At 42.8% G+C, this 24,532-nt stretch overlaps 2 protein-coding genes across 10 annotated transcripts in view; one reads left to right on the top strand and one right to left on the bottom strand.

Annotated features, from left to right (window-relative positions):
- The window catches only part of CLCN3 (chloride voltage-gated channel 3), a 71,716-nt gene that overhangs the window by 47,126 nt on the left and 58 nt on the right, over positions 1-24,532 (bottom strand). For 3 of the 4 annotated variants that reach the window (XM_033059486.1, XM_033059482.1, XM_033059480.1), the window contains exons 1-2: positions 23,674-23,811; positions 9,254-9,429 (exon numbers count right to left, since the gene is read on the bottom strand). In XM_033059486.1, coding sequence (XP_032915377.1) covers positions 9,254-9,413 — 160 coding nt within the window. In that variant the 5' untranslated portion in view covers positions 9,414-9,429; positions 23,674-23,811. Of the gene's footprint in view, positions 1-9,253; positions 9,430-23,673; positions 23,812-24,532 lie in introns of those variants that run through there. The other variant, XM_033059481.1, reaches the window with a different exon arrangement.
- Positions 23,926-24,532, top strand: part of NEK1 (NIMA related kinase 1) — a 60,842-nt gene continuing 60,235 nt past the window's right edge. For 3 of the 6 annotated variants that reach the window (XM_033059475.2, XM_033059474.1, XM_033059477.1), the window contains exons 1-2: positions 23,931-24,067; positions 24,324-24,502. The gene's annotated coding sequence lies outside the window, so the exon portion shown is untranslated. Of the gene's footprint in view, positions 24,068-24,323; positions 24,503-24,532 lie in introns of all 6 variants that reach the window. The other 3 variants (XM_033059479.2, XM_033059478.1, XM_033059476.1) reach the window with 3 other exon arrangements.

Genomic DNA, 24,532 nt, shown 5'->3' with positions numbered 1-24,532 from the left:
ATTTCCAAGAAGGGTATTCCTTTCCAGCTGGGAAAACATGGCTGCAGTAAGGTTTGGTCAGGTCAGGCTCTGAGGTGAGAATTATTGCATGTGAATCATTCTCTTTCTTTGTTCATAATTGTTATTACTGTTGTTGCTGTTACTGTTCCTTTTCTTATTGCATTGCTGTTTCCATTAAATTGTTGTTATCTCAAGCTGTGATTTTTGCCTTTTGTTCCTCCAGTTTTCCTTTCCATCCACCTACAGGGGTAGCAGGAATGGGAGAAAGGTGGAGCAAGCAGCATGGTTTGGAAGTTCTCGGTGGAGAACTAAATCAGGGAGTACCACTCCTAAACCACAACAGCCATAAATATATATATATATACGTATATATCCATATATCTATATGTATATGTGTGTGTATATATATTTAGCTTACCTTCTATCTTCAAGAATATTTCATCTTCTTCATAAATAAATAAGCTTTTTGAACATAGTATCAACAGCAATTCTGTATGTTGTTAATACATAATACTACATTATACCAGGTATATTTGAAGTCCATTAAACTATGGGCTCAGTACTTAGTAGTGATCAGAATAAACTTACTCCATTTTTAGGACATGCCCATCCTCCAAATGCTGTGTGAAGTTCTGACCCTGCCCTTAAATTAGAGATATTAGAAAGGATTCAGAAAGGAGCACTGAAGAAGACCCAAAGGATGGGATAGCTACAAGATCAAATCAAGCAAAAAAGTAGACCTCAACCTAAAAAAGACATAACTGAGCAGAAAAAAATATAAGTAGCAATGGAAATAAAATTTTCACCATCTATTTTAGTAACAGTGAGAGCACCACATAATTCATGTGTTAATCCTTGTTAATTTCTACATGTGTATAGCCACTGCACGATAGGCTTATCAGAGTATATATATTTGGCACAACAATCAAGTCATCCTAGTTTCAGGTCACCCTGTCCTAGTTTCATACCAAATCTTTTACTTTCAACAGCAGTTTCACTTCAATAAACTAATAATACCCCCTAAAACTTTTTGCATTAGCAGAAATATCTTCTGCAGTTGCAACTGTAGGTGAAAATTTAAAAACACAAAAGAGAGTTTAAGCATTTACGTCATACAAGGGTAAGTGACAAGGAGAACCATGTGGCAGGTCCATCCTAACACATAGGCCAGTGCTAACCTAAGCAAGACTCTGGCACTTATATCTGTTCCCAGAAATATTTATACCTGGATTTAGGTTCAAAATAAAGAAAAGAAGGTGGTACTTCACATAAAATGTAGCTAAGATATGAGAGGTTGCAAGGGATGATTTGGGTGCTAAAGAAGTGCTTTTGTGAGAAAAGCTCAGTTCAAGAAAAATACACTGATAAGGACTAAAATTAAAACCCACCACTCAGACAAGAGAGGCCATCAGCTAGACAAAAACTGCTGTACAAGTATCTATCTATCTCTTACCCTGTTCTTACTCTTCCTTAAGCACTGACTTTTAACCCGTGTCAGAGACAGGATGCTGAGCTACGTAGATTTGTGTTTTGACTCAGTACAGCTGTTCTCATGTTTCAGGGACATCATGATGTCCTCTTTCAGAATAATATTTCTGTTTAATCCAAGCAGAAAAGATGAATCAAAGATGAAAAGCCTTCACTCTAAAATGCTGGTAAGCAAGGATATTCTCAAAGACAGAAAACAGCCTGACATCAATTTGGTTAAAATTCTACCTACCTCCTTTGGCAGACTTGAGAGAACAAACCAAAACTAAAATGAATACATGAAATATTATTAAATCTGTTTTTTCAAAAAAAGTCTGTTTAGTTTCTAAAGATTTTATAGACATATTATACTGAATTATTTTGTTTTACATTTCAGACTCCTGTTTCTACATATATGCCATCACACTTCCTCTGTTTTCATTCCTTCATTTTACACTATTCACACCATTTGTCTGGGAGAAGAGCATACACACACTAACACTACACCAAGTTGTCAGGTTGAGAACAACTTCCTCATCAGCATCTGTTGACAAAGCCAATGTGCTTTAAGCACTTCAGGAGAACTCCAGAAGGAAGCCAACAAAATTATGTAATATCAGGAAGATGGAAAGAATGGATTATTAGTACTATAATTCATCTTCTTTCAGAGCAGCAAGCTCATGTGCTAAATAAATCTTTGGCAGGAAGGACTGGTGAGACCATTCAAGGGTTGACAAACAAGTCCTTAAAGAGCTGACCATGGTATTTATGAGAAATTAAAATTATAATTATTTGTTTTCAAACATTTTAGAGAAAAAGAAAACACCTTGGTTACTAAAACTCTACATACACACTGCCATAATTTCCATCCCTCAGAAAGCCTAATGCCACACCAATCCATTTATAATCCAAAGGCCTAAACTAACACTGTAACACCATTACAGGCTGTTCAACTACAAAAATATCAAGTGAACTTACAGTAATTTCACGATTACAAGCCGCACTTCTGGGGTGTCGGCAACGTTTCGTTCTTCCTCCATATATAAGCCGCACTTTCGTTTGCAGCAAGGATCCGTGTGCAACTTCCACAAAGTTGACAATTAGTAACAGAATCGTGGGATCACGGGATTCACTGGCTTGGCTCGGGGCCAGGTGGACTCGGCCCGCTCGGGGCTGCCAATGGGGCCGGCTGGGCGGCTCTGCCGCTGCCGCCAGGCTTGTTCGCCCCCACCTGCCGCCTGCACAGCCGCCGCCGCGTTTGCTCGCCTTGGCCCGGCACTGCCAGACTCCTGCTCTGCCGGGCTTCCCCGCGCCGTTGGGCTCGCCTCTGCTGAGGCCAGCTGGGCTCCAGCTCGGCTTGGGGCTGGCGCAGGCTCGCACTTCCAGGTTGGCAACTTTTAGAACATTGTTCATATATCAGCCACCCCGGATTACAAGCCACACTTCTGGGTTCAGACCAAAATTTTAGTCAAAATGGTGCGGCTTATAATCGTGAAATTGTACAAAATGTACAATAACTGCAATAAAAAAACCTAGCCAAACAAACATTAGCATTCAGGAAATCACTAGCATAATAAGTGGATACTCACTGAAATTCACTCATTCGATAATGACATCCCATAATTAAGATAAAACTTTTTTTTTCCCTTAAACTAAGAATCTTCCAGTCATTTGGGGTGGGGGGAAGAAGTGAAGGGGTGTTGACAAGAATTTTTAAATCCTTGAAGAACAGCCTTGTTAATTAGCCCAGTTACCCATGTAAACATAATGTATAACAATTTCTGTTTGAGAGACCTGGGCAAAATCAACTTCATGCATTACTAATAAAAAAAGTAGAAGAAATCATGGTTTGATGCTGTCAGATATCCTGTGTTTAGCTGCATTAATAGTATGAAACACAGGCAAAATGTCTGCAGCCTAACAACAATCCAACAGAAAAAAAGTAAATTATAACTAGTTACTGACAATTTAATGTACAGTAATTTCACAATTATAAGCCGCACCATTTTGACTAAAATTTTGGTCCCAACCCGAAAGTGCAGCTTACACTCAGGAGTGGCCAATATATGAACAAAGTTCGGAAATTTCCCAACCCGGAATTGTGAGCCCACAGCAGCCCCGAGCCGAGCCGGAGCCCACGTGGCCCCAGCAGTGGGGCAGCGGGGGCGATCCAAGCCCGTGATATTTCTCTATTTTTTTCGGTGTTCTCAGTCTTGTGCAGCTGCGTGGTTGAGCGGCTATTTAAAGGCAACACAGATCCGTTGGAAATGCTTGCAAAATGACCACACTACTGTTCGTATCTTTTTTCGCTTGGAAATAATGTTTCCAAGGTCAGCACCTGCCAATACACTCTGTGATCCTGCAATTCTGTTACTAACTGGCAACTTTGTGAAAGCTCTCTGCAAACAAAAATGCAGCTTATAATCACGTGCAGCTCATATATGGATGAAGAATGAAAGTTGCCAACACCGGGAAGTGCAGCTTACAATCCGGTGCGGTTTATAATCGTGAAATTACTGTAATTTAATTTAATTCTATAAATTAGCTGTCCCTCATGCTTGCCACTGTGATCACAGCAAGTCATGTTATCTCATGCTTTGATCTGTATGGTATAATTTGGAGGTGAATACGCTCCTTGCTTAAGAATAGCAATGAGCTCTTTAATGCAAATATTGCTAACTTGGAAAACACATTGTATGTAACTTAGGAAAGTGATATATCAAACTGTCATAATGACTGCTCAGTCAAGTCAATTTTGTAACAACATGGATGGAATAAATGTATAATAAAAAGAATGCCAATGGTCCAAAATTACTTCAAAGGCTCTTCTTCGTATCAGCTGTGAACAATAGGAAGAATCTGTTAAGGCAATTTCTAAATATAAAGAATACAACAGGAACAGTAAGCTATTTTATTCTTTTCTTTGTATTCTTCCTTCTATTTATAAAGGGCAATAGCTAAACAGAAACAAGCATACATGTGGAACAACATTCACATGCTGTTGAAAAAGATAACTAGCTCTTGCTGGAGAAATTATCCCCCCCGTGGTACAAACCATTATGCTGAACTGCCTGTACTTGCTGAAAGTTGCATTCCGTTCCACAAATAATGCCATAATATCAGTTCGCTATTATAAGATTTTTAGTGTTGGTATTTAAGGCACCAAAAATGGATTGTTTAGGGCTCTCTCTTTAGGCAAGGGACTCCAAATCATGGTTAAGGAGGTTTTAGGAGAGATGCAGCATTTTATACTATGACTTGCTGGCATGTTCTTTTCTTTTTCAATGGCAATGAGACAGTAGCAAGGAGAGTAGTGGCTGTAGCAGCAGTTTTGAATTACCAGTTTACAAGTTGTCATACTAAGGTTAAGTATTGCCAATTTTATGTAAACACCATATGTGAAATTGTAAACTGTCTCCACACTGAACTCACAATATATAAGCAACTAAACTCCTTCAACTTAAGTAGGAATCTTTATAGCTACTGAATACAGTGCAAGCTCATTCAGGACTCAGACTCCCACAGACAGACCAAAGTACCTCGAGATGTAAACACCAGTGAGGTCATTTGTTTGCAAACCATTTTCACTGCAAATAAGGTTTAATCATCTGATTTCAGGAAATGCCTTCAAAAAATTGCAGTCTGTCAACAGTACAAAAATCCACCTCCCACTAAGTTTGCCCTACACTTAAATAAAAAATAGTCAAAACTGATACAGTCCTCTCTTATCACATAAACGGCCCTCAATTCTGAGCAAAATTATGGAGACCTCTCAGTTTCACCTCACTGGTTGGCAAGCCCTGAGTCATAAAAGGAAAAAGTCTGAACTTTTGAGGAGACTAATACCCAAGAACTGTGATTCTCTCAAGCTTTAATAACAGGCAAGGCAAAAAGAACCGATTAGAAATTTCATCTTCTCATCACATTCCATAGTTAAAATATAATCTAATAATATATTTCCATTCTGGAAATTTCATTTCTGTTTTGAAAGAATACTTTTTTTCCCTTTGTTAAATTGATAGGAAACAACAATAATGAAATATTCTAGTGTAAGATTTTATTTAAAAGCTAAATAGTATAGCTCTGTAAAATTCAAACCAGTAAATATTATCTTATATGACTTAACTATTAAAGAACTGATTCTTTTCCAGAGTTAAGTACAATATCTTTAAATTGACTTAGCAAGAAGCAGGGCAAACAGTCTAAAAATAACACACAGTTACAGATGTACATTCTTGGTACAAGCTCTGGTAACACATCCTCCATACAAGGAGGTAAATGCTTGTATTTCAGCATAAAATCACTGAACTCATTAGCCAGCCCTTTAACAAGGAAAAACACTAACTTCAGTACTACAAAGTTTTGATAAGCAACAAAAGCAAGTTTTGTTCAAAGCTGACAGGCAGCATACCTTCAAGGCAGGGCTTTGGTATAAGCAATCCAAGCTCCGCATGCATGGCAATGTAATTGTTTAGCATGTTAAAATATAGTACACTCAAAGAATCCACATTTCATCACGCCTACTTGTTCTCCGTAACACTGCCACTGAAAATCTGTCGGTCATGCAAAGAAAACAGCTACCGGGGAACATAACAGATATAGTACATATATAATTACTGTACATAAATCTGTATGTGGTTTACAATACCATATCATCAAAATTTCTGTATTTTCCTCATATGAGACACTAAAGGACAAGTTACACACCTGCTTTCAAATGGTGTTAAATAAAGTAAGATTGTTGTACAGCATTGGTTTTAAGATAATGGTGATTACCCAACATGGAACTACCCACAGCGTTCCAAATAAAATGACATTAAAAAGACAAATCACGATCAACTAAATAGTAAAGAAACCTAAGAGTCTAGGTGACAGGACTTTCTGATTACTAGTTTCAGTTAACGTTCACTGATTTGGTCCCATATAGTATCAAGGAATTTCCCACATAAGACAAGGAGTACATGAGGTTAGCATTCTTTCCCAACATCATCCAATTTCCACATGCTTTCAACAGAAGGCATATTCACCACTGTGTAAGAGCTTCAGTGGCTTTCTAAACCCCAGTTAAGTACTTAACTGGTAATGTGAATAGCAGTACTGTGCAGCTTTACAGAATTGCTGTCCTGAGAGCTAAGGGACTGAGCAAGCCTAGCGAAATAAGCAGACTTCTTCTGCTAACTTACTACCCTCTGAACAAGGGGGAAAACTACAATTACTTTTAAAATTCCATATTGTTAGACTTTTATTTACATAATATACGTGCAGCTTATGGTTCCACTTTCAATAGCTGAAAAAAGAAGAAAGATAAAGAAAGACTATTGCTTAATCCTTTGTTTTCTCCTCACTGTACGGTCTTGACTTTTAAAAAAATCTGCAATTCTGTATTTTATTACATAAACTGTAAAATGTCGATGCACACTCTTGTCCGTGGCAACTTACACAGATGCATAAATTCATGTCTGCACTCATTTCTACTACAAACTTACAGTCTGCAGCTATGCAATTTTCAATTTATCAACATTATTTCCACAATAATTTGAAATACAGATGCACTGTTGCCATTTTGCTAATGTTGCTAAGATACCAGGCTTATAAATTCTTCCAGTCCCATAGACTTAAACCACATCATATTTTTAAATAGGGCTCCTGATTTTGGCAGGGTTCACCTGCTAAAGCACAAAGCTATCCATGACAAGTATGTACTCTTCCAGATACTAGGATGGTCTTGCCCTTCCTCAGGAGGTAGGAAACATTCCATATTGTCCATATTGAATCAATCTGTACTTAGACTTAACAGAACAAAAATACGGCTAAAGGACAGGAGCATTTAAACAACAGTAATAATAATAATACAATATACAGTTTGATGCTAAGTGAGAAGGAAAAAATTAGAAAGCAGACACATGCAAGAAAGTTTGTTTTGTCTTGTCAATGAGATTTGCTGCACTAGTAACACAGAAGAAAAAACACCTGACTCATTTGGACACCTAAGAAATGAGAAACACAGATGTTCACCTCCTGAATGGAAGTTCATGTGTAACATTTTTCAAAGTGTGTTCTTACCACCCTAACAAAAAAACCAACATCAGATTCTGACCTACTACTAAGATGTTTATTATGATTTGCTGTACAATAAACATTTTCCTTGTATGGAGACAGGTAAATCACCATTCACCTAAAATTATAGGGCTTATAACTATTGCTGCCTCTTACAGGGAGTCTAGAATTGGGGCAAGCAGGTAATTAGCAAAAAATTAAACTTCCAGGAAAGAAAATACATTCATATTTACATACCAACCCACATTCTGTTACTTCAGTGTTAGAACAAGACGGCCATGTGCAGCAATTGGCATTGATTTTGACAATGCAAACAAAACAACCACCTCATCTGTTTGGACTCAATTTATGGATCTAATTTCACAACAAGTAAAGGGTAGAACACTGGCTCTGAAACTATTTATTTTACTGTAAACTCATTTCTCCTTCATGCTTGAAGTGATGGAAATTATTTATATGAACAATAACCAGAGTAGCTTCAGACTTTCAGGTTGTAAATATTATGTTAGACAAGCAAGGTACTCAGTTTATTAAAAGTGCCAGATATTTAAAACAAAGAATTATATACAGAAGCCAGCTGTTTACCTAATAATTTCTCAACTCTTAAAAGAGAGTTTAGCATGTTGGTGTTCTAGTAATGTGCCAGAAGGAAAATGTAGATTGAATGTGTGCTGGTTTGTGATATCTGTACTGGTATACCAGTCAAACAACTGCACATTCAAGATGTATTCTAATTAGACAGAAGGAATACAGGTAAGAAGGATGCTTATAATGATACAGCACAACCACCAGTACAGTGCCAACATCCAGCTGCTAAGTGCAGCAAAGGCAAAATATATGGAAGAAGAGACACTGCAGGGAAGGAAAACAACTAAATGCTAACGGGAGAAGAAAAGAGGAAAAAGCAGTAAAAAAGCAAAAAATCCAGGAAGCAGTGTTTGATTTTAAACAAAGTGAGAGGAAGTGACCAGAGTATATATTTAACCAAGTTTAGTATCTTCAACAGAAATTTCTTTCCCTCCTTCAGTTCACCGCTTTGACTATTGCTAAATGAATGTTAATACTTTCACTTCGTGAACCATTTTCTTAAATTAAAAAAAAACAAAACAAAAAAAAATCCCACCAAAACCCAAGCTTCCCAGTTCTTTCTTTGTACTACTTCAGTGCTTTTATAGTGTTCACAGTGGAAAGTTTTCTTTGCAACATTTCATCTAGTCAAAAATTCAGCTCATATTGTACTTTCTGTTGCTTCTAACAACAAACATCTCTACTTTTGGCTTTTGCCTCTCTTTTTACAGAGGTGAAGCTGAACGAAGTAAAACAGATTTATCTCTAGAAGTAATGATTAAAACAGCCTGTTAATTCTGCATCAAAGAAATATTGGAGACTTCCAAAGACTTTGAAACTTTCAAAATCCCACTGCAGAGAAGAAAGACCAGGTAGCTGCAGAATAGCCATCTTTCTACTTGACAGCAAGTTTTACATTTGTCAGCAGCATGTTAATATCTGCCTTGTATCAGAAGTCATCCCACACAATGTAATAGTTAGGCAAACACACAGAAGAATGTTCAACCCTTTCAGGCTTAAAGCCTCTCTCAAGAACCGATTAGCTTAACAGAAAAGGATCAGATTTGGTCATATAAAACCAAACCAAAACAAAAACCCACAAAAAAACCCACAACACATAAAAATACAACCCAGAGAAACTTCTAAGCTGAAATTAACTTACCAATGGATGCATCACCATCCAAGAGATTGTCATCTTCAGAGGTCTGAAAATCCATAATTACACCTGCTCCATCTAAAAGCTCCTCATCGCTGCTTGCACTAGTTATACTGTTGTAACTATTTCGATAGTAGCCTCTATGAAACAGTTGCTCAGACTCCATTTAGCTGCTTTATAACCTGCATGTATACATAAAAAAAAGTCATTTCCAATTTGAATATTCAAAAAAATATTAAAATATTTGTATCAAAATAAAACAAGAGTATTTCACACTTTGGGGAAAATTTTTTATGGCGACAATACTGCAAACTACAAAAATGTAGCAGCAACACAGAACAAATATAATCAAACTGAAGAAGAGAGAGCTAAAGCAGGATATCTTACCCGTTATGACTAGAGAGAGCAAAGAAAGTAATGAGTACTTGAGCAGAGTACATTGTATCTAATTAAATGCAGTGCAGGCAGGAAGTACATTGATAGAGAACAGTGGACAAACAGCTACATTAATAGCAGAAAAAGCACGTAAGGCTGTGAAGTTTTCTGCAGTCTAGTACCGCAAGCATTTTTCTGCTCTCCAGCATCAGACATCCTGCTTATGTTTCAAGCTCTACAATTAAAAGGTCAAGCAGAGAAGTGAGTGAGCTGAGGGAACCCCTTCCAGTACAGAGACATGTCTACGGAAAAGACAAAACAGGCCAGTAAAAAATCCCTAGATTTACAAGACATTTGCTGATAACTAATCCAAGCAATTGGTAAATCTCCAGAATGTGCACTGTTATACCATAAAAACGCTTTTCTGTGTCCCAAAGGGGTGGCGGAAACAAAAAAAAAAAAAAAAAAAAAAAGGCAGCTAAGGCTTGTTACTTCCCCAGAAGGGGGGCAGAGTGAAAACTTGGTAGTACTCTTCCAGATTCCAGATGACAAATTTGCTTTAAATAGCTAAAAGTCAAAATCAACTAAAAATCCCCAAACAACAAAGAACCCAGCAAATACAATCAACACGAAGAAACAAACCAATAAAAAACTCACAATGATTGATCTTAACAAAAGAGCTCTTTTTCAAACTGAAAATCTTGATTAATTAAAAAAATCAGTGTATAATTCAATTTTACTGTTCAGTACTAACAACTAAGCTAAAAGGCAGTTATCTGTCCTCTAACTCTCATATATCATCCAACAAACCCTGCTTGAGCACTGCACTTAGTAAGAATGCTACCCACCCATGAAGTCAAATTATCAATACAAGCTGTACACGAGAATATGCTCTACAGTAGAGAAAATGCAGTGACAGGAACCAAAGAGTAATTTGCTCAACATTTTTGAAAATAACATTGAATTTTAAATGGTTTAACAGTTCAGAACTTTCAAAAGTAACTATTTGTTATAAAATAGTCAGGCATTATATATACGTACATACAGTAATTTCATGAATACAAGCCGCACTGAGTATAAGCCGCATCTCTGGGTGTTGGCAAATATTTCGTTCTTTGTCCATAAATAAGCCACACCTGAGTATAAGCCGCTCTGTCGTTCGCAGCGAGGACCCGCGTGCAACAAAGTTGCCAATTAGTAACAGAACCGCGGCAGGGCGGGGTTTACTGGCTCAGCTAAGGCTGTGCAAGCTCAGCCCGCTCGGGGCTGCCGATGGGGCCAGGTGGTCCAGCCCGGCGCTGCCGCTCGGCAGGGCCGCTCGGGGCCGGCCGCCGCCTCTGGGCTTGCTCGCCCAGGCCCCGTGCTGCCCCGTGGTGGCGGGCAGGGACGGAGCCCACCCCCGCTCCCGCGGAGGCAGGTGGGGACGGAGCACCCCGCCTTCTCCCCGAGCTGCGGTGATGGCAGCACGGGGCCCCCGCCGCCTCCTCGAGCCGCGGCAATGGCAGCACGGGGCCCCCGCCGCCTCCCCGAGCCGCAGCGATGGCGGCACGGGGCCCCCCCCGTCTCTCCCCCGGGCTGTGGCAGAGGAGGGAAGGAGAGAGCTCTCCCTCCTCTCTCCCCGCCCCCCGTGCTGCCTGCAGGGAGCCAGGCTCCACCTGCGGTGCAACAGAGTAACAATTTGTAACAATCGCAAAATGCCGGTTTTTACTAGCAGGTGCTCGGCTCGGCACCCTGGCTGGCACTTCTGAGGTGGTAAATGTCAGAAAATTATTCACATATTAGCCGCTCCTGAGTATAAGCCACATTTCCGGTTTGGGAGCAAAATCTTAGTCAAAATGGTGCGGCTTGTATTCGTGAAATTACTATATGTATGTATGTATGTAATCTTATTTTTAAGCATCCAACTACTGCATATTTTAAGAACAGACAAATAATAAGACAGAGACACTTTCCACCCATTCTTTACTTAAAACTTTAACATGTATCCATATATGTATGAGGGTCTATGCCAGAACACCTGCCCAAAAGATGAAAGCAGAATTACAGTAATTTCACGACCATAAGGCGCACTGGACTATAAGGCTCACCCCCCGGGAGTCGGCAACTTTTGCAACCTTGTTGATCATATAAGGTGCGCCACACTATAAGGCGCACAATTTTTTTTGCAGCTAGGAGCTGCACAGCGCACAACAAAGTAACGAATTACTGGCAGGTGCTCAATTTGCAAACATTTTTCAAAGATCAGTGTAGCCTTTAAATGCAGCCCCAGGCGCCCTCCCCGTGCAGTGGGCCCCGGCACTCCCGCCTGCCCCCGGCGCCAGCTGGCACGGCTCACAGCTCCCGACTCCCACTGCGCGGCCGCGCTTCGTCCCAGCTTCCCCTCGGCCGGCGGCAGCACCACTTCTCAGTGCTTTCCCACAGCGCTTTTTCGCCGCTTCTCGGCGCTTTCCCGCAGTGCTTTTTCACCGCTTTTCCACGGCGCTTTTTTGCCGCTTTGTGGAGCTTTCCCACAGCGTTTTTCTGTTGCTTCTCAGTGCTTTCCCACGGCGCTTTTTTGCCGCTTTTCCACGGCGCTTTTGTGCCACTTTTCGGTGCTTTCCCGCAGTGCTTTTTTGACACTTTTCAGCGCTTTCCCACAGCACTTTTTCACTGCTTTTTGGCACTTTCCCACGGTGCTTTTTCACCGCTTTTTGACGCTTTCACGCGGTGTTTTTTCTCCACTTTTTCGGCATTTTTCTGCAGCGCTTTTTCGCCGCTTTTTGGCACTTTCCCACGGCACCTTTTCGCCACTTCTCAGCGCTTTCCCATGCTGCTTTTTCACTGCTTTCCCACGGCGCTTTTTTGCCGCTTTTCGGCGCTTTCCCGCGTCGCTTTCTCACCGCTTCTCAGCGCTTTCCCGCGGTGCTTTTTCGCTGCTTTCCCGTGGCGCTTTTTTGTCGCTTTTCTGCCGTGCTTTTTCGCCACTTCTAGGCGCTTTCCCGGGGCACTTTTTCGCCGCTTCTCGGCGCTTTCCCACGGCGCTTCTTGGCACTTCCCTGCGGCCGCGCCAATTCCCAGTTTCCCCTGCCCGGTGGCCACAGCTCCCGCAGTTCCCGACTCCCCCCGCACGGCGGCAGCTCCTGCGGGTCCCGGCTCAGCTCACAGATCGCACTTCCGGGTTCGCAAATTTCCAAATTTGTACATCAGATAAGGCGCACTGGACTATAAGGTGCACTTCTGGGTTCGGGGGAAAATTTTAGTCAAAAGGGTGCACCTTATAGCCATGAAATTACTGTAAGCTTTTATCACTGAATTCTAAACCTCCCACATTAAATTAACTTAAAATCCTGCATCTTTTTTAGTTTTTAAATTTAAAAACTTTCTGGTCTTCAGAAAGAAATTTTAAACTCAGAAATTACCAGAATTTTACAAAAGTTCTAAAACAATGGCCATGGTGTGACCACTCTTTCTCTTAGTCTCACCAGCATGAAAATTACATTTCCATTTTTACCACAGACTCAGCATATCTAAATTCCATTTATTCTGTCTGCAACTAAAATATTTAAGCAGGATGAGAATATCACTCTTCTTCCAAACTCCAGGTTTGGAGAATGGGTGAATGAATCGTGAGGAATTTCTCACTGTTCTGCTTAGACCACTAGCAGATTACTTCTTCACAAAAAGGCACAAAAAAATCTTAGCACTTCAAGTTAAGCTTCAACCACAGAAATTCTTAAGGACACTCAATCATTCAAACTTAAAATTTAGGGAATGTTTATGCTAACCTTTACAGAAATACATAGGTAGACCTTTCTCTGTACCACTCAAACAACAACAACAAAAAAATAATAAACTTTTTTTCTTTACTGTAAGGGTGGTAATGCACTGGGACAGCTAACCCAGAGAAATTGTAGATTTACCCCACTCCAAGAAGTGTTGAACACCAGGTTGGATGGGGCTTTGAGCAACCTGTCTTGCAGAAGGTGTCCCTGCCCATGGCAGGAGGGCTGTAAATAGATGGATCTTTAAGGTCCCTTTCAACCCAGACCTTTCTGTGATGCTCAGGAAAGGATCTTGGTCAATTTTTAGGTCATCTCTGGAAAAACAAAGTTATGAAGAAGTACTGCCAGTTAACTGAAGCTATCAAAGTTTAAAAATCAAGCAAAACTATTTGAGTTTAGGAGTAGATTCCTAGGTCATCTTGAAATAGAAGATAAAAAGTCAGTTTCCAAAAACATCCATAGGTAAAGCTTAGACTAGTTTCATTCACAGCTGCTTCCAAAATAAAACTGACACTCACAGAGAAAAGAGACATACTCAAATATGAACAGAACCACACAGACAAAACCACAGGAAAAGACAGGGCTTGTAAAGCACAGTTTTAGCTTTAAAAATGCAACAAAATCTCTCAGTACTCATATATATGTTACAGTGAATCTTAATAAACTCATTTAAAACAGCCCAAAAAGTTTCTTCATTTTTATGACAAATACCAGTATAGAATATCATCACTACAGACCCGATCTTTGCAAATGCAGAACCAATAATAAATACAGTAATTTCATGAATACAAGCCGCACCAATTTGACTAAGATTTTGCTCCTAAACCGGAAATGTCGCTAATAATCAGGAGCGGCTAATATGTGAATAATTTTCTGACATTTACAACCTCAGAAGTGCTAGCCAGAGTGCCGAGCTGAGCAGCTGCAAAGTCGGCATTTTGCGATTGTTACAAATCACTACTCTGTTGCACCGCGGGTGGAGCCTGGCTGCCTGCGGGCAGCACGGGGGGTGGGGAGAGAGGAGAGAGAGCTCCCTCCTTCCCTCCTCTGCCACAGCCCGGGGGAGAGACGGGGGGGCCCCACGCGGCCATTGCCGCGGCACGGGGAGGAGCGGGGGGACCCGGGCTGCCCCTGCCGCGGCTCTGGGAGGCGGCGGGGGACCCGCGCAGCCATTGCCTCGGCCCGGGGGGGGCGGGGGGGGGGGAACCGGGCCGCCCCTGCCGCGGCCCGGGGAGGAGGGAGGGGACCTGGGCCGCCCCTGTCGTGGCTCGGGGAGGCGGCGGGGCGCTCCGTCCCTGCCTGCCACCACAGGGCAGCGCCGGGCCGTGGTGACCGAGCCCAGTGGCAGCGGCGGCTGGCCCCCAGTGGCCCTGCCAAGTGGCAGCGCTGGGCTGGGCCACCTGGCCCCATCGGCAGCCCCGAGCGGGCCAAGCCTGCACAGCCTTAGCTGAGCCAGTAAACCCCGCCCTGCCGCAGTTCTGTTACTAATTGGCAACTTTGTTGCACGCGGGTCCTCACTGCGAACGACAGAGCAGCTTATACTCGGGTGCGGCTTATTTATGGACAAAAAACGAAATATTTGCCAACACCCAGAGATGCAGCTTATACTCAGTGAGGCTTGTATTCGTGAATTTACTGTACTCATTTCAATAGTATCTTTTATCTCCTCAGCTTTAAAAAAAAAAAAAAAAAAAAGAAAGAAAAATAAGCCAACAAAAAACCAACTAAAATCTGACAACCTAATTACTGGATGAATACCAAACTCATGCTTCTGGTCATATGATGACAAACATTAAGGGCACTGACTTTAGTTTGTATAAAGTATTCAAAATCACTGTGTCTCCACTCCTTAAAATGTCATAACCAGAAAGATTATGGCTTCCCATATTGTGACAGCTGAAGAATTATACCCACTGGCACAAAGATATCAGCCTACCTGATGGAAGACATTGCTTCTTTCATACCCAGTCACTAATGTGAATTATTTTTAATGGCATTTCACATTCACAAAGTTACTAATGTGAATACTTTACCAGCATTCAACCAAACTGGCTGGATTAGCTGATAACTCCAATTTAACCTTACTAAACTAACCCCAGTTATTCATACATTAGAAAAAAGTCTGCTACCAGATTTAAAGAATAGTCTTCCACACAGGTACAGCAACAAGCAGCTCCACAAGTGGTAAAGTCTTAGACAGGTTTTCAGTCAACAGGGGAAAAAGCAGCGGAGGAAAAAAGCAGGGGGAAAGGAAAGTTAGCAACATAACCCCTTAGCATGAACCTGAACTAAGCATGAAAGTAAGACTCAAAAGCTTTAGCTTCACAGGCAAGCACTGATGCTTAGCCAGATCACAGTAAGCAATTGTGCCCACGTCTGCTGCTTTGGAGCAAGCCTAAAATACACGTAAGATACAGTACTAGTTTCTAAACTAATGGATCAGTACCTAGAGCTGTAAATATTCAGTCCAGGGAGTTCCCTCGGCAAAGAAAAAAAATCTCCAGTGTCCCTTCTGTGATCCTATACAGATGAGAAATAACATTGCAATTCGCTAAGACAACTGAAAGGTAACACCCATACTCTTTTTTTGAGGGGCAGGAACTATGACTGCAGTTTCCATTGTAGACAATGTAACTTCTGTTTGTTGAGTCTTAGGTCATGACGTTCATTTTCTGTTTGATGAAAAGACACTACAACAGTGTGTCTTTACAGTCCTTAAAGGCATTTGCTCCTTTTTAATGTGGACTTGCGTTGAAGTCATCTGAGGGTTATACAATGGAGCCGAGCTCTTGCTCATCACCAGAATGACCAGAAATCTCCTTAATCATACTACTTTTCTTCAACTTTTCAGAAAAATGCACTGAGAAGTACCTAATTACATGCACAGATTCCTAAGTTTAGGGTCACACCTGAGTTGAGAATCTTTCAGACAATTTTTGTTCAAATTCGATATAATTCAGGATTGTCAAATTCAGGAATGTGAAAAAGCACCACTATCCTCATTTTAACACTAAGCATCTTCTCAATAACAGCAGCTACCACAGATCTTTAAGATCTGAATTAAAATTTCTTCAGAGACACACTAAAGCCCCTGAGATCAAGGAAAAAATTCTATAGGGCTCTCCAAAATACAGTACAAGCACAGGACCACTACTTGTGAAATCTTGTGGGGACCCCTGGTGGTTCCTGGTCCTCACTCTCCCTACTAACAAATTTCCAGTTTCAAAGGAGTGAAGAAAATACCAGCTAAAGAGGAACATATCCACTGTACTCTGTTAGAAGTGACAAGCCTTTGGTCACCAGAAACAAATAAAAAGGCACTCCTTTCGGTACGTGTAACTGTAGAATCCCAGAAGATAAGGGGGCAATGTGTATGTCTCAAACAGTGATAACTGGATGACTGTGGAGCCAACCAGGGATTGTTGGTAATAACAGACAACTGCTGTCTGTTATCTTGTTGAACAAGATGTGGCTGGAGAAGGGGCTGTGCAGAGGTATGGCAGCACTCCTCCAGGACAAACATCCTTGGTCTAGTTCCAAGAGAGAAGCTCAACACTGTACAGCACAAGAATGGGGCCAAGGTATGGGCTTGCACTGTAGAGAGGAATCAAGACTACCCAAGACTCCTGAAGCCCTCCACCCCATTTCCCAAAAGGTCTGAAAGAATGGACTGCATACAATGGGTAATTTGCACAGAAAAAAACGAAACCTGCCTTCCTGGTGAGGAAACCTACATATTAAAATGTACCCTCAGCAAGCCTAGGCAGTGCCCCCAGGATCCTGAACATCTCATCAGCTGGACTGATGCTGGAACCAGGACTAATGATCTCTTTTTCTCTCTCTCTTCCATTTCACCCTATCCCTTTATCCAAAATGTGTAATGTACTAACAAAACTTTCTGATTGTTTACAGACCCTCTGACTTTTGTTGTTCCTTTTGACTATGAATGAATTAATTCATTAATGAATCTTGAGTGCTTCCCTTCCCTTCCCTGACAGCAGTAGAGTGATAAACTGACAGATGCAGTATGTACAGCTATTTAAACTTCAAGGCCAGGAGAGCTCTCTGTTTCTTGCTCTGGATCCTCCCAAGCAACAGTGTTAATGCAGTGAGGTGAGGAAGGACTGATCTGTGAGCAACACCTGGGTCTGGCTCATGGCTGACATCCTTTGCTGGACTACACAGAAGCCACTACATTTTTTTAAAAACAACACTCCCAACCATTACTGGTGTCCACTCTGGTAACTTGTAAAGGATGAAACAAATATATAAATCTGCTCAGAGAGACCTGTGAACCTGATGCTAAAAAACAAGACTGTTAATAGACTGTTCCTGCTTTTTTTATAAAAACAGATACTCCAACTAAAGGAGATTTAAAAACTAAAAAATCAAAAGGCAGTGAAGCCCTAGATGCACAAACGGCACCAAAAACAAAGTACAGTAATTTCACAACTATAAGGCGCACCCTTTTGACTAAAATTTTCCCCCAAACCCGGAAGTGCGCCTTATATAATGTACAAAGTTGTGAAATTCGCAAACCCAGAAGTGTGAGCTGCAATGGGGGAGCGGTGCCGCGGGAGCGCCAAATGGCGGGCGGGAGCGGGCAGCCGCAGCCGGCAGAAGCTGCGTGGGGAGGGAGGGAGCTGTCCCCGGCCCCGGCACGGGGGGAACGAGAAGCCACCAGGCAGCGCCAGGCGTGGGGGGGATGAGAAGCCGCCGGGCGGCAGTGGCCGCGGTCCGGACACAGGAGGAACGAGGAGCCGCCAGGTAGCACCAGGCGTGGGGGGAATGAGGAGCCACTGGGTAGCGGCAGCCATGGCCCGGGCACGGGGGGAACGAGGAGCTGCCGGGCAGCACCGAGTGCGGGGGGAACAAGAAGCTGCCGGCAGCCGCAGCCCGGGCATGGGGGGAAGGAGTCGCCAGCGGCCGTGGCGGCCAAGCTGCAAGCCGAGCTGCGCCAGCCAGTGCCGGGTGGGAGTGCCTGGGCCCGCGGCAACTGCGGTCGACAGGCAGGGGAAGCCGGGACCCGCAGTTGCGCGATGGTAGCCTGGAGCTGCGAGCCGTGCCAGCCGGTGCCGGGGGTGGGCGGGAGTGCTGGGGTCCGCATCATGGGGAGGGCACCTGAGGCTGCGTTTAAAGGCCACACCAATCTGTGAAAAATGTTTGCAAATTGAGTACCTGCCAGTAATTTGTTACTTTGATGCACACGGCGCAGCTCTTCACTGCAAAAAAAAAGTGCGAGCCGTGAGCCAAGCCCCAAGAGGGGGCGGTGCCATGGGAGCGCCGAGCTGCGAGTGGGGGTGGGAGCAGCCAGCCCCCGGCCAGCAGGAGCCGCACAGGGAGAGAGGGAGCGGGTAGCACTGCACTGCCCCAAGCCATGGGTGGCCCTGAGCCACCCTGAACCGCAGCAACCCCGAGGTGTGAGCCGTGGTCACCCCAAACCCCACCTCGCCAGCCGGGGGCGGGTGGGAGTGCTGGGGCTCGCCAGCGCACAGGGAGGGCGCTTGGGGCTGCGTCGAAAGGCTACACCAATCTGTTAAAATGTTTCCAATTTGAGCACATGCCAGTAAACGTCACAATCACAGGATTCCGTTACTAATTAGTTACTTTGTTGCGTGCGGCACGGATCTTCGCTGCAAAAATAGTGCGCCTTATAGTCCAGTGCGCCTTATAGTCCAGTGCGCCTTATACTATCAACAAAGTTGCAAAATTTGCCAACTCGCAGGGGGGTGCACCTTATAGTCTGGTGCGCCTTATGGTCGTGAAATTACTGTATTTATTAAATCAAGTGTGTGAGCAGTTCAGAATGCACAGCAAGTACACTTGAATACTCTTCCCTATTCCTCTCCAGCTGTAAAACCTTGTTGAAACATTGGCAAGGTCATCTCCTAAAATTATGTGCATTTTGCCAGGGTCTACAAATGGTAAACAAGTTTCTGGCAGGAGAGGCCAGAGGGAAATTTACTGTTCAATGGTGCTATCAAGTTGAAAACAAGAGTCAGGGTGGGTATTTTATGAGGAAAAAAAGAAATTGGTTTCATGTGAGATCTTTAGTATTATCCAAATAAAAAAAAAAATGCCTATCATTTACTAAAAGGCTTCCAGCTAACAGACTGCAAAGAACGTGAGTTATCTTAAATATGTTATACAACCACACAGATGAGGTCAGTTCACAGAGTTCATGTATCAAATTTATTAAAATAATACATCCTCTACGTATCCAAAGGAAAAAAAAACCCCTTTTAAAATTTGTTGGGAATAAACCCTGAGATTTTCCTAACTGTGGTAACAATATAAATACTTAGTTCACAGATTGTTAGGTCTCCTCAGGTATCCTAGAAGCTTTACTGCCTAAGTTCAAACAAAACAGAAGAAAACTGCTTAGTCTGTAAGACTGAAAATAATTTAAAGTTGTCTGCAAGACAAGAAGCAAAAAGTCAAATAACAATTAAAGGAATCTTCAGTTTTCTTTCCTAGATACACTCTGGAAATTTGAAGATTCACTTTTCAAAATCAGAAAATGCTTATGTTTGGAAACATGGGGAGAACTGATTTTTTTCCCCAACATACACATGAGCCTAATCATAAGCGGAAAACTCAGGGGAAGAAAACTGCAGTAGATCAAAACTGCAGATAACACATCAAAATCCAAGAAATCAGGCAGAGAACACTAATTTGAAGATAAAAGAAGAAGGAACTCAAACACAAACTTACCTTTCAGGAAAACCAGTACTTGAATTTAAACTGTCAGCATGTCAAAACAGTATATCACCCAGTAGCTCTATCTGGAATTTAACAAAATACTGAAGCAAAATGCCATTTTTTACTACTTCAATTAGGAAACATTTCTTCATTATTGCAGTATGAACAAGTAAAATACACATTTGAGTACTTCATCTCCTCTGAACTTTTTAGAGAAATGTATTAAAATATATCAAAAATAAGGAGAAAAATAACAGCTAAGGTTATCTTTATCAAAGGGTCTGTGCTTCAGGACCAAACTTAATCCACTTTTTCATTTACTATGGCTCCTTAGCCTCACAAAGTAAGCACAGTCTACTCCTGTAACTAGAACACCTAAGGAAAATTATTAACAAACAAAACAGCTGAATGCCTAGAAAGTTCAAGGGGGAAATACCTGACTAGACTCCCTGCAAGTTATTTAAAATGCTGGTACCCACTATGAAGTTATAAATTCTGTTCTTTACATTCATTTCCAGGATTATACACCAAGGACTACTTACTACATAATACAGACTAATAAGGGTACTTCAGATGTAAACAGATTCATAACCATTTTAACAGCTTTGTCTAGAATTCTTTCTATTACACATGAATTACTGCATCAACTCCCTCCTCCAGTAAGAAAAAAATATCAGTTCATTAAGCGTAATTACTATCTCAACAATTTGTATTTTTCAATTTCTATGTTTTTAAAGCAGAGTACATTTTCCAGCAGAAAAAAAAATAATCTTTTTACAACCCTCTTATCATAATAAATTTAAATGAGCGTTATTTTGCCTAGACTTTATTCTCTCAGATGATTTTATAAAGACTTCCAAAACTCAAAAACAAGTTTGAAGTTAAACAACTCTAAAAAATTGTAATTGTCAATTTTCTACTTTTCTGAGCATCTTTGGTTTGCAAAGCACAGCATATAAACAAGCACAAAGTACTGTATTGCAGAGCCTCCTCATCCACAGGCACAGTTAAAAAACTGACCTGACACCTGAAAAGCTTTAGCAAGTCAGAAAACACAGAATCTGCACTTTAGGGTTATGACATAAGGGAACAACTAAAAAAAAGAGGACAGAATTGAGAACTTGCTCACAGGTATTAAGCTGAAATCTTAGTTTTGGGAAAATAAGCAGAGAGAGTACAAAAGCACATGATCACTGCCACTGTTGACAACCTTAGGAGTTTATTGGGTTACTGCTGCTGTCAAGGTGCCAAAGCAAGAAATTTAAGAATGTGAAAAATGGTCTGAAAATTAGGATATTAACTCAAATTGGCACTATCACTTCTGGCACAAATCTCTTCAGCAGCAGAGTTTCTACTCTGTTTTTTAAATTTATGACCAAGTTAAAAATATCCCTACTGCCAAATTATTATAAAATACCCTGAAACCTTGATCTGTGCAATTACACCTATTTACATGCATATGAAGTCAGCTAAATAAGACCAGGAAAAACTCTCTCAAGGTTCCTAGAGTGCCTTTTGGCAATGGTTGTGAACTTGGAACAGTTGTCCCAGCTTCAGTGCTTATACTCAAGGAATGCAACTCTGCTGTTCAAGGTAAGACACACACACAGAGACCCCAAAGCAAAGTGGAGGGGAGGAAGCCAAATTGTATATTCAGTTAACAGAACATATATTACACAGCCAGATCCATCTGCTCATAGAGTAACCAGCACAGTGGGTTTCAACTTGCAGGTTACTCAAACATCAATTTGCTACAAACAGCATGTATAAACCTGGTCATGAGAAAAATGCTGACAAATTCATAAAATAAAATGGTTCAGAGCAATGAAATCACAAAGACCAACAGCTTCAAGTGTCTTTCCCAGGCAAGAATTTGGATAAGCTTGTTCTTATTACAAGGGGAGAAGAGGTGAGGAAGGCGGGGAATTTTACCCAGGACTAATTTAACTTGCAAGTATGCACCACAGAACAGCGGAATAGTAAACCACTCAAAGGGGCACTGCAAAAATCTGGGCAAAGAAAACCTTGGAATACAACAAGTAAAATGTGTTTCTAGAAACATTACAATACACATTGCGTATGACATCTACCCTTACCAGAGAAAGGATTTTTAGGACTGGCATACCACATACCAATACTAAACAGACGCAAACAAGAAACAAGCTCCCAAGTTCCATTTTTCTGAATACCATGTAAATTCTGTTTCCATATATGTTGCAGAGAGATGCAGAATCATTGCGTTTCAAGTTGTAAGTTTCAAGCTACCTGTAGTTTTCCCAGAGCAGAACTCCTTCCCACTCTGACAACTTTGCAGCAAGTTTACCTCTGCTTGCCAGACAAAGAGACAAGACATAAAATTTACAGTAGTTGGTCAGTGAAAGACTTATTTCAGCGAAACCAGTAGACAGCTGGTGTGCTCTCTTCTACCATGCTTCACAAAGGTATGTTTCCTATAACACACTTTTTTTTTAAATTTTACAGCATATTGGTATTTCCTTAAATAAACAGTTTTGATGACTATCTGCTTTCAAATCTGTCATACCAACACATCCTTCATTCAAATAGCTGTATCTGCAAAGAAGTATCTCTGTTGCTAAGGCATACTGAAAATAAACCCCTTCACGTGTCCACCAAAAAGAAAAGCATTTAAAATCAAAAAGCATCAATTCACCTGACATTTTCTTCCACAAACTCTGCACTAGAAACTTCAGATGTCCCACAGCCTCAAAAATTAGGTGCAAGTCCTCACACCCAAACGACCACCATTTACCAGTATGTTGCCAAAAATATTTAAGCATCTATTCTAATATAGGTTAGAAACATTTTAAATTTGGTTCTAAGACCCTATTTTACCTAGTTTAGTACTTTAAAGTGTGACACAGCACATTTACTACACTACACTGAACACAGTTCACTATCAGCACACGATTTCCCACCGTCACATTCACAGTCATTCATTTTAAGTGAGAATTGATAGAATTTACAGCCACTTCCACAGTTTTGGATAGGGAAGGGAAGAATTTCGGAAAAGCAGGGAAGATAATATCAAAGAATGCAGTCAATATTCAGTTTTAACCTCGTGACCTGCATGCCCATTTAATTATGAGACTCCAACAAGAGCCCATTACCTCTCTCCCTTGTCTAAGAGTGGCCCTACTAGCCAAACCCGTGAGCCAACATAAAGTGAGTAACTCATGCAGAATAATACTTCAAAGCTGGCTACGTGGGGAGGAGACCCTGCACATCCCCAGCCGCAGAGCCCCCCGCTTTCCGTACGGGCACAAGCGCGGCCCGAAGAACACTGTGATGGGGCGACAGGGTGCAAACATACCCTGTAAACACGCGGGCATTCCTCTCCTCATCCCGGCCTTTCAGGGGAGGCGCACGGACGAGGTGAGGGATCCGCAAGGAGCCAGCACGTCCGCCCCCTCCCGGCCCCGGCCGGCCGGCCGGAGCCGCCTCGCTGGCGGGGGGCAGGGGCTGCCCGCTCCGCTCCTCCCGCCGCCTCAGCCCCGCTCGCCGCCGTACCGCGTCCCTGGGCCGCGGGGGAACCCGAGTCTGCCCTGCCCTGCCCCGCCCCGCCCGTACCTGCGCGGGCGGTGCCGCCCGCTGATTCCCGGGGAGGCGCTGGCTCATCCTCCCTCTGAGCTCCAGCGGGACACGGGCGCAGCCCCCGGACCCGCGGCCGCTCCGCCGCCCGGCACCACCCCCTGGGCCCGGAGAGGGCGGGGATTTCCACCGCGCAGAATCGGCGCCTGTCGGGCTGCCGGGGTCAGTATCGCCGTCACTGCTGATTCTGCTTCCCGCGGTCCGCCCGGGGCGGGCGCGTCCCCCGCTCCCGCCTTCCCACAGGGGGCGCGGCTTCCCGAAGGCCCGGGAGGGGCCCGTGCCGGGCTCCCTCACTGCGAGAGCGCGTTGAGGGCTCGGGCGGGGGAGGCAGGACGGGCCCGCGCTTCAGAACGGGGTGGAGGCGGTTTCCCAGGTAAAGGAGGCAGAGAGATACACCGCGGTATCATTGGGATAAGGGCTAACTGCGCCGCCTTCCAGGCGCTGCGGAGGCCCCGAGAAGCTCAAGGGTTTTACGTGCAGGGAAACGCAGGTGTCGGGCTGAGCACGGAACTCCTGGGTGCCGCCAGCCGAGGTGCTGAGGCCAGTGTGCCGTTCACTTAACACACAGCGAATGAAAGTTTCACCAAAACGTATCAAGTCAAGGATGGATTTTTTCTTTTTCCCCTAAGGAAAATACCTGCTGGTCCGTTTATGTGCGAGGCTAACAAGCCCGGAGGGCGCCGTGCGCTGTGGCACTCGGACTGAGAAAGCGCCTTGCGAATCACGAGGCTTTGTGCCCATAGGTGCCATCAAGGCGCGCTTTGGAGTCGGGAAAGGAGTAGCCACAGCTGCAGCCCGACCCTCCCCGGTAAGCGCTGTGCTCAGCACGCTTCCCCCA

Source organism: Catharus ustulatus, chromosome 5, assembly GCF_009819885.2.
Source record: "Catharus ustulatus isolate bCatUst1 chromosome 5, bCatUst1.pri.v2, whole genome shotgun sequence".
Classification (NCBI taxonomy): Eukaryota; Metazoa; Chordata; class Aves; order Passeriformes; family Turdidae; genus Catharus; species Catharus ustulatus.
Note: the sequence above shows the minus strand (reverse complement) of the source record. Positions and strands in the feature narration are given on the sequence as shown.